Genomic DNA, 9,282 nt, shown 5'->3' on the forward strand with positions numbered 1-9,282 from the left:
CTAGCCGGGCGAGGTGGCGGGCGCCTGTAATCCCAGCTACTCAGGAGGCTGAGGCAGGAGAATGGTGTAACCCGGGAGGCGGAGCTTGCACTGAGCTGAGATCCGGCCACTGCACTCCAGCCTGGGTGACAGAGCGAGACTCCGTCTCAAAAAAAAAGCAAAACTCCATCTCAAAACAACAAAAACAATTAAAAAAAACAAACAGAATGTGCAGAGAAGTCAACGTTGGTGGCCCTGAGGTGTGGAGGACACAGGCTAGTACCCAACTCAGCGTGGCTCCACCTCTCTGAGCCACGGACCAACCTCACCCACACTGACAGTCCCAGGGGACACAGACTCTAGCCCTTATGTCCAGTTCTACACTGTGCACGCAATGGGAAGAACAGTGCACCACGCATTCTACAGCAGAAGAAATGTCCTCTGAGTGCAGGCACAGCTCCCTTCTGTGCCTGTCCTCCCCACAGTGCCTCCACCCTCAAGGATTAGCAACTTCAACCCTCGCAGGACATCCACGGTGTCAGGGCCAAACGGTGCTGCATCCTGCTCTAATAGTGAGTGAGGCAGCGGGCCGCAGACAAGAAGAAATGAACAAGGAGACAGTTTAAAAGAGAAAAAGACGTGAAGAACATCAGACAGGGAGCAGCGCGAGTGCGCCGCGGAGGGAGGCAGCGGCTTCTTCGGGTCTCTGTGAGGAGCGGGCATGAAACCGGTCTGGAGACAAGGTAAGGGAAGAACAAGTGCAAAGGCCAGGATGCGGGGGCAGAGGCGGTAGGGAGGCCGGCGTCGGCCTCGGCTAGCAGGTGGGCTTGACTCCGAGAGCCGCAGGCCGCCAGGATGCGTCCCGGGCCTGGAGCCTCCCCTCGCGGGCTTCAATGACACCCAGCACGGAAACGCGGGGACCAGAACTACAGCAGCCCGTCCCGCCCGGAACTCAAGGTCGCGACTGCTGTGGCCGGTCCGGACCCGGAGCGCGAGGACCGGAAGTGCGCGGCGTCACGCCTCTGCCCCGGGCCCCGCCCGCGGAGGTGGAGAGGGGACTGGGGTGCTGGCCGCGCTATGCGCCGGGAGGTCCCCGCCTCGCAGGCCGAGGTTGCGGGTCCACGCAGAATGCCACTTACTCGCTGGAGGCGGCCCGCACGGGTCCCCTGGTCCCCGCCCCGCATGCAGCGCGGAGCCGTCCTCCCGCCACCTCCGGGCCGACGCGGCACTGAGGGACCCGGGCCACAGCAAGCGCAGGCGAGAACCCGCGCGGGGACTGCTGGGAAACGTAGTCCCGTCTTGTCCCGCTTTGGCGCTGCGGAGAAAGTGGTGTAGCGGGAGGCTTGGGTTTCGGTTGTCGTAGAAACAGAGGCCGGCCACACCTAAAAGGCAGGGCGCGGCTGCGTCGTCGCCAAGGAAACGGCGTTCGGGCCAGGGCCGTAGAGTCCCGCCCATTTCCCCGCGTCAAAGCATGTGATTGGTCATGATGATGCTTGATAGCCTCCTTCTCCCAATCTGATTTCTGAGAGGTCCCAACCCGGAAACGACTTGCCGCTCGCAGCCTCCCCTCGGGTGGGAGGGTTGGGCTCTGAAGCACTTGGGAAGCTCTGAAGCGTCCTGGTGAGCGCGTTGCGAGTCAGACCGATAACATCAGAATCTGGGAGTGGGCCCGAGCATCTGCGCGTCAAAAGTCCTCAGTTGAGTCTATTTTTTTGTTTTTTTTTGGTTTGCTTTTTTGAGACAGGGTCTCTCGCTCTGTCGCCCAGGTGAATGCAGTGACACCATCACGGTTCACTGCAGCCTCGACCTCCCGAGCTCAAGCGATCCTCCCACTTCAGCCTCCAGAGTAGCTGGTAACACGGGCGCGCGCCACCACGCCCGGCTAATTTTCTTTCTTCTCTCCCTCCCCCTCCCTTCTTCTTCCCACTATCCCGCCCAGGCTGGTCTCGAACTCCTGTACTGAAGCGACCCTCCCACCTCACCCTCCCGAATAGCGGGGACTATAGGTGGGAGCCACTATGCCTGGATCGCTTTTTTATTTTTATTTATTTATTTCAGAGATAGGGTCTCTGTATGTTGCCCAAACTGGTCTGGAATTCCTGGGCTGAAGCGATCCTTGTGCCTCAACCTTCCAAATTGCTGGGACTACAGGCTTGAGCCACTGCACCATGCCCCTAGCCTGGCCCCCAGTTGATTCTAACATGTGCGGCCCCGTTGGAGAACCACGGCCTCCTCAGCCCCTTTGGGTGTTGCGGACTCTAGGGCCCTCCCAGGTAAGATGAACTGGTCAGGCCTACCCATTTGTCACCCAGCTCTTGCCCCCATCTGTTGTGTGGCTCCTGCCCGCCATAGGGACATCTAATTGTGTTGGCCAGTCCAGCACATATATACGACCCAATTTGCCCTACCTTTCTGCCTCCGCTGCATCTGCTTCAGGGATGCTGGGACTGTCCCACTCCCTTTCTCCATCCTTTGGGTGTCTAGACATGGAAAGCCTTGTCAAGAGCTCTAGTTCACTGCCCAAGTACAAAACTCAGGGCTCACCAGGCTCATTGAGGGCGAGCAGGAGGCTGAAGGGCACTTGGAGGGCTGCTCGCCTTGTGGGTCCCTTGGTGGCTGAAGAGAGTTGCACAGGAAGGCCTTGACAATTGTCACAGAGAAAGGAGCGCACATGTGTGACAGGTTAAGCCACTGGCCCCAATTGGGACAGAAGTAGGATTTATTTTTTTTTTTCTTGAGACAGAGTCTCACTCTGTTGCCCAGGCTGGAGTGCAGTGGCCATGATCTCAGTTCACTGCAACTTCCGCCTCCCAGGTTCAAGCAGTTCTCTGCCTCAGCCTCCCAAGTAGCTGGGATTATAGGTGCCCACAACCACGCCCGGCTAATTTTTCTATTTTTAGTAGAGATGGGGTTGCACCATCTTGGCCAGGCTGGTACTGAATTCCTGACCTCATGATCCACCCACCTCGGCCTCCCAAAGTGCTGGGATTACAGGCGTGAGCCACTGCACCTGGCCTGACACAAGTAGGATTTCTCACGCCTGTGGGTGCACTGCTACTGGAGGAGTCTTGAGCCCATGTGGAAGAACTTCCCACTCCCAGGCACAGAAAGGGCCTCCCTCTGGAGTGAAGCATCTGGTGGTACCACAGGCCTGGCCACCACACAAAGGCCTTGTCCCTGCAGGGCTGGCATGGGTTGACTGGCGGCTGTGGAGTGGAGTTTGAAGCACCAGTCAAAGGCCTTACCACTTGGCAGGCATAGGTGTGGGGGACTTGTCTGGAGGGGACTGGCTATGGGGTCTGTGACAGTCTGTAGGCTTTCTTCACTTCTTTTTTGAGACAAAGTCTCGCTCTGTCACCCAGGCTGGAGTGCAGTGGCCGGATCTCAGCTCACTGGAAGCTCCGCCTCCCGAGTTTACGCCATTCTTCTGCCTCAGCCTCCCGAGTAGCTGGGACTACAGGCGCCCGCCACTTCGCCTGGCTAGTTTTTTGTATTTTTTAGTAGAGATGGGATTTCACCATGTTGGCCAGGATGGTCTCGATCTCCTGACCTCGTGACCCGCCCGTCTCGGCCTCCCAAAGTGCTGGGATTACAGGCTTGAGCCACTGCGCCCGGCCGGCTTTCTTCACTTCTACACAAGCCTGTTGTCTAAGTGACCCTGCAGGGTTCTTGCAGGGGCAGCACCAGAGAAGTATCTTGTGACAACGGTCACACAGGAGCGATTTCAGGAACGAGACTCTGAATCAGGCAAGGACCTGGAGAGGAAGCTCTAGTGGGGCGCCCACCCAAGGGGTCCAACTTTACCAATCCCACAGGTCCCCAGGCTAGGGCTCATTCTATGTCTGCAGGCCTGGGACCCTGCACCCTGGAGAGTTGTCCTGCTACCGGCCATCCCTCCGCGGAGGCCCCCCTCTTGGCTCTATGCTGTCCTCAGCAAAGGGCCTCTACTCCATTTCAGGCCTCTTCTGAGGGCCCGGGCAGCTTACTGCGAAGCAGCCTCAGGGGATGGAGGCTTCAGCAGAGCATCTTGGCTCCCCAACACAGAATCCTGGTTGTAGGATCTGGAAGAACAGAGGAAAAATGGAAGTTGGCAGTTCCCAGGAGGGGAGAAGGTGCTGGTGAGCCATGAAAGCAAACCCCAGTGGCTGAAGCATCCTGAAATACTTGGCCAAAATTTCCTTAAGAATCTTTGTGTGTGTGTGTGTGTGTGAGAGATGGAGTCCCATTCTGTCACCCAGGCTGGAGTGAAGTGGTGCGATCTTGGCTCACTGCAACCTCCACCTCCTAGGTTCAAGTGATTCTCTTGCCTCAGCCTCCCAAGTAGCTGAGACTGCAAGCGCCCGCCACCACGCCCAGCTAATTTGTATTTTTAGTAGAGACGGGGTTTCACCGTGTTAGCCAGGATGGTCTCGATCTCCTGACCTCGTGATCCACCACGCCCGGCCCTCTTCTGTCTCTTATAAGGTAGGGTCTACCCCACTAATCCAGGATGCTCTCGTCTTGGGATCCTTGACTAATTTACATCTGCAAAGATTTTTTTCCAATAGGTCACATTCACTGGGTCTGGGTATTAGGGCCATGAACTTATCTTTTGGGGGCCGCCATTCAATCCATTATAGGTGGGCATCCCATGGAAGCAGACAGTGGCTGGGCCAAAGTAGCCCATGAAGGATCAACCATGGGCACAAGATCAGGTTTGGGATATGGCAGGGCCAGGCTTGGCTCTGCCAGGCAACTGGGTGGGCTGAATCCAGCGCACTCCAAACGAGTTGATAATCAGGTTGGTGACGTCAACAGACAACCAAAGTGCCAGTAAGGGCATTAAGGAGCCATCGTGGCCGGGCGCGGTGGCTCACACCTGTAATCCCAGCACTTTGGGAGGCCGAGGCGGGAGAATCACGAGGTCAGGAGATCGAGACCATACTGGCCAACACGGTGAAACCCCATCTCTACTAAAAATACAAAAAAATTAGCCGGGCGTGGTGGCGGGCACCTGCAGTCCCAGCTACTCGAGAGGCTGAGGCAGGAGAATGGCGTGAACCCAGGAGGCAGAGCTTGCAGTGAGCCAAGATTGGGCCACTGCACTCCAGCCTGGGCGACAGAGTGAGGCTGTCTCCAAAAAAAAAAAAAAAAAGGAGCCATCACAAGGACATAAGATCAGCTGACAGTAGGACCGTGGCTGGTAGGGTGGACAGGCAAAGTGACTGCCTGGAGAGTGGGCAGGTGGCCCAGCAGGGCCCAGAGGGTGCCTTCCCAGAAGTGAGGACTCCAGTCTGGGGCCAGCCACTCAGGATGGACACAATGTACCAGAAGTGAGGTGGATCTCTGCAGAGTCCCTGGGGTCCTCATCCAGTCTGAAGAGCACAGAACCAGCAGCCCTAGACCTATGAGGTCATATTCTGCATCTTATCCTAGCACTTTAGGGACCTGGGGAGGCAGGACCATCCTGGGCCTGGCAGGCGGGTGCATGAGTCTTGGCTCTGTAGTATTCACCACCCCACACCTGAGGGCACCTGCCCTCTGCAGCACAGTGGGTCATTCTCATGAGGTCTATAAAGATGTCCATTATCAAGTGACCATGGTGGCCAGGCCACAGGGTTCACATTGACCTTGCCTGAGATTGCATTCTCCTTTCCACACTGAAGGGGAAAACAGGTTCAGAGGGGTGGGCTGAACCTGTCCTGATGAGTCCTGCCTGTTTGCTCCCACCCTCCCTACAACTAGCACCCCCTCCATGCCCCTCACTCAAGACCAGGAAGGAGCCCACCTAGCCCCCCCTGCAACCACGCAGACCCCAGTGAGAGCCCCGAGGCTGCTAGTCTGCACAGGATGGAGGGCAGGGGTAAAGGCCATTGGGTGGTGGCAGTTGGCCGTGCCCCTCACGAGAGGCTGAGGTCTGACCCCCTGACCAGGCCAGCTTCAGGGCATGTGTCCTTTCCTGAGCTGTAACTGACCATAGTCCAAGGGGCCCACTGTAGGGAGTCCTCAGCAGTAGCCAGACAGAAATGCCCCTGGATTGGGGTAAGAAGAGCCTTTACAGGCAGGCAGTGAAGAAACGCAGCTGCCGGGCATCTACTATGTGCATACCTCAGGGGCGGGAGTAGAGGGCAGGCATAGCCCTGGAACCTGGGTCAAGTGGCTGGGCCCTTGGGATCCCGAGTTGGAGGGATACCCCCTTGGAGGCAGAGGTGGGCATCAGAGACAGGGCGGCCCCAGGTGGTCCTGGAGTCTGGCCTCGTGAAGGCCACGTCTATGCATGCTGCAGGCAGACATACAGTCAACAGTGGTCGCTACCTCTGGAAACCCAGTTCTGCTCATGAGACTAGGTCTAACAAGCTGGGACAGGCAGAGGGATATGAACGGGTCATGGGCAGGCATACTGTCCACACTGGCTGCCAGGGTGGCCAAGTGAATAGAGTGAGCTTGGGTACTCACTACCGTGCCAACCCCACGCACGGATGAGGACCCCGGGTCGAAGGCCCACGTCCTCAATCCCACGCAATAGCTCAGGCCCTCTGAGAGGGTTCGCTGTCTGCCCAGCCAGGGCTGAGCTGTTCAGAGGCCCCACCTGTTCAGAGGCAGCTGGGGGAAGGGACAGAAGCGAGGTGGGGGCAGCGGATTGTGTGCTGGCGGGAATCATCTCCTTCATCTCATGGCTTAATCTTCCATCCCTCCTTTCAGTCTTTGGCTAAAAACCTACGTTTCTGGCCCTCGGAGAGGTCGGCCTGTTCAAGAGGCACCCCTGAGAGGCAGGTCTGCAGACACGAGGGCTTGGTGACGTGAGCCCTGAAGGCAGGGAGCTGCAAGCCCTCGCGCGGGCCCCCGGGCCGTGGAGGACGCAAGCACAAACACGAAAGGCCCCCGACCTGCCGACCCCCTCCTCCCGCGCACTGCGCGTAGCCTGTAGGCTACCTCCGTGCTCCACCCCGAGCGGGTCGCGCTGCTCCAGCCGCCGCAACCCCGGGCCCTCGTGCCGGCGGTCTCCCCTCTTTCGTGGGCGCGATTACTGCAGAGCAGAGGTGAAGGGCGCGGAGGTTGTGGGGGAACCCAGCGTGGTATGACAGGAAGGGCCCCCCCAGGAAAAAGGCCCAGCCATTGGCTCGGAACCCAGGACTCGCGAGCGTGGTGCGCCTAGGTCGGGAGGTGGGGGAGGGGCCGCGTGTGGGCAGGCGCGCCCGGCAACCCGGACCTGTGGAGTGGCGGTGACCACTGGGCCCCACTCCGCCAACCCAGGCCCGCATCACGCGCGTGCCTGTGAGGCGGCCGTGGCCGCGGAGAGGAGCCAGAGGGAACTGAACTGACTACTCCCGCGGCAGGTGGGATTTAACGTCAGCAGCTGAACAAACAAGCGAGCGCGGGCCGGACTTTTTTCCTTATTAGACATGGCGGCGTTGGCCTCACGGAAACCTCCGCGCTTCTGCAGGCGCCCACAAGACAGGGCAAGTACGGGGTAGCGAACATCCGCCAGACCCGCTTCTAGGGCCGCTTTTGCAACTGCGCATGCGTCTGTGCTGCACCCGTTCCGTCTAGCCCAAAAGGTTCCTCTACATCCTTCCTCCGGATTGGTCCTTAGGGACATGATGGCCTTTTACGCAAGCGTCGCCCCTGCTGACCCGGAAGTTTTCTTCCCTGCTAAAAGCGTTGGCCCGCTGCGCGCGGCCTCTTCCTGTCTGTGCCAGGGCGGCGCGTGGTCTTTCCTGAGCGACGGAGACGCTCAGGCTGTGTTCTCAGGTGAGACCGCCGCGGGGCCGGGGATCCTAGGGACGGTTTGTGGTCTTTCCGGGATAGTGCCCCGCGACCTAGGCCTTTTCTCATTAGGTTTCACTTCTGTCTCTGGAAAAAAAAATGTAGAAGAAACGGGCGCGGTACCAGTTACTGTTGACTTCTTCCTGGTGCCTCGCCGCTTCTAGCTTTTCCCCATAGCGGGGCTTGGGGATCTTGGTTTGCATTATGCAGTTGTACTCTGAGAGGAAATTTCTATTTCTTAGGCACACGGTACACTCTTTTGCTCTGTGTAACTTTGCCTCCTTAATAGCAGCCCCTAGAACCTTCATACTGTCAGTCACGGATAGAACCCTTTGGGTTGATTGTGCCACACAGTACCTACCGTGGCCCTTGATGTCATATAGCGGTCCCACCTCACGGCCAAGGAAACAGTCCAAGGCGGAATGTTGACTTGGGTCAAAGACCATGTGAATGGCGACGTTGTGGTTTGGATTACAGCCGATGCAATGTAAGGACATTTGGCATCTGCTGAGCCGTTATACCTTGGTCCCAGTGCAGCAGCTGTTACCTGGTGGCTGCCAAGTCTTGCGCCCAGGGGTTCTGGGTGAAAGACAGATGCTTCTTGCTGGGAGCTGAGTAATTTTTCTAGTGCTTGAAAACACGTTCACAGCCTGTCTGGGTCCTTTGCGACTCCCCAGTTCATCACGGGATGGTGGCGAGCCCCAGCGTTGGGGATGGGTGCGCCTCTGCTCCATGCTAGCTGGGCTCTGACGTTTTTTTCCTGTCATCACCCTGTCCCAGGATGACCGAGTGGGAGACAGCGGCACCAGCGGTGGCAGAGACCCCAGACATCAAGCTCTTTGGGAAGTGGAGCACCGATGATGTGCAGATCAATGACATTTCCCTACAGGTGAGGGGAACTTGTGATTGGCCTTCCCGGCTGGGGGCGGAGATTATTCCAGGAAGGAACACATCAAACTTGTTGATGTGCCACTAAGTCAAGAACAGAGGTCATAACAGGTAAAGAAGGGATTCCTTGACCACCACATCTACCACATCTGCTTTTACATCCTGTTCAAAGATGACTACAGCTTTTGTCACGAGAGGACTCCTTCACCGGAAGGAGCATCACATCTCACATGGTATTTTTGTTACTGTTTTTGTAGTAAAATACATAACATCCAGTGTCATTCTTCTGCATGTGAGTATCTGGTTATCCAATACCATCTCTTAAAGAGATTTTTTTTTCCTCACAGTTGGCCTTGGCCACTTGTCAAAAATTAGCTGGCAGTAGATGCATTGGTTTCATTATGGACTTTCAGTTATATTCCATTGGTTTACATGTCTGTCCATATGCCAGTACCACGCTTTCTTGCTTTGTATTAAGTTTTGCAATTGGGAAGTGTGAGTTGTCCTACTTTGTTCCTACTCCATACAGTTTTACACATACCCTTTTTCTCCCCTCCCCACCAAGGCATCATTAAGAATTTTGTGGGCCGGGCGCGGTGGCTCAAGCCTGTAATCCCAGCACTTTGGGAGGCCGAGACGGGCGGATCACGAGGTCAGGAGATCGAGACC

The 9,282-nt window shown here is 57.1% G+C and overlaps 2 protein-coding genes across 5 annotated transcripts in view; one reads left to right on the forward strand and one right to left on the reverse strand.

The window, feature by feature from the left end:
• ZNF837 (zinc finger protein 837) overlaps positions 1-1,223 on the reverse strand; it is a 20,461-nt gene extending 19,238 nt beyond the window's left edge. Inside the window, exon 1 of the mRNA XM_011959134.1 lies at positions 1,119-1,223. The gene's annotated coding sequence lies outside the window, so the exon portion shown is untranslated. The remainder of the gene's footprint in view (positions 1-1,118) is intronic.
• A 5,666-nt stretch (positions 1,224-6,889) lies between these two features.
• The window catches only part of RPS5 (ribosomal protein S5), a 9,300-nt gene continuing 6,907 nt past the window's right edge, over positions 6,890-9,282 (forward strand). The window contains exons 1-3 of one of the 4 annotated variants that reach the window (XM_011959108.1): positions 7,640-7,710; positions 8,506-8,614; positions 8,786-8,846. In XM_011959108.1, coding sequence (XP_011814498.1) covers positions 8,844-8,846 — 3 coding nt within the window. In that variant the 5' untranslated portion in view covers positions 7,640-7,710; positions 8,506-8,614; positions 8,786-8,843. Of the gene's footprint in view, positions 6,999-7,418; positions 7,711-8,505; positions 8,615-8,785; positions 8,847-9,282 lie in introns of those variants that run through there. The other 3 variants (XM_011959105.1, XM_011959104.1, XM_011959106.1) reach the window with 3 other exon arrangements.

This window comes from Colobus angolensis, unplaced genomic scaffold (genome assembly GCF_000951035.1).
Source record: "Colobus angolensis palliatus isolate OR3802 unplaced genomic scaffold, Cang.pa_1.0 Scaffold480, whole genome shotgun sequence".
NCBI lineage: Eukaryota > Metazoa > Chordata > Mammalia > Primates > Cercopithecidae > Colobus > Colobus angolensis.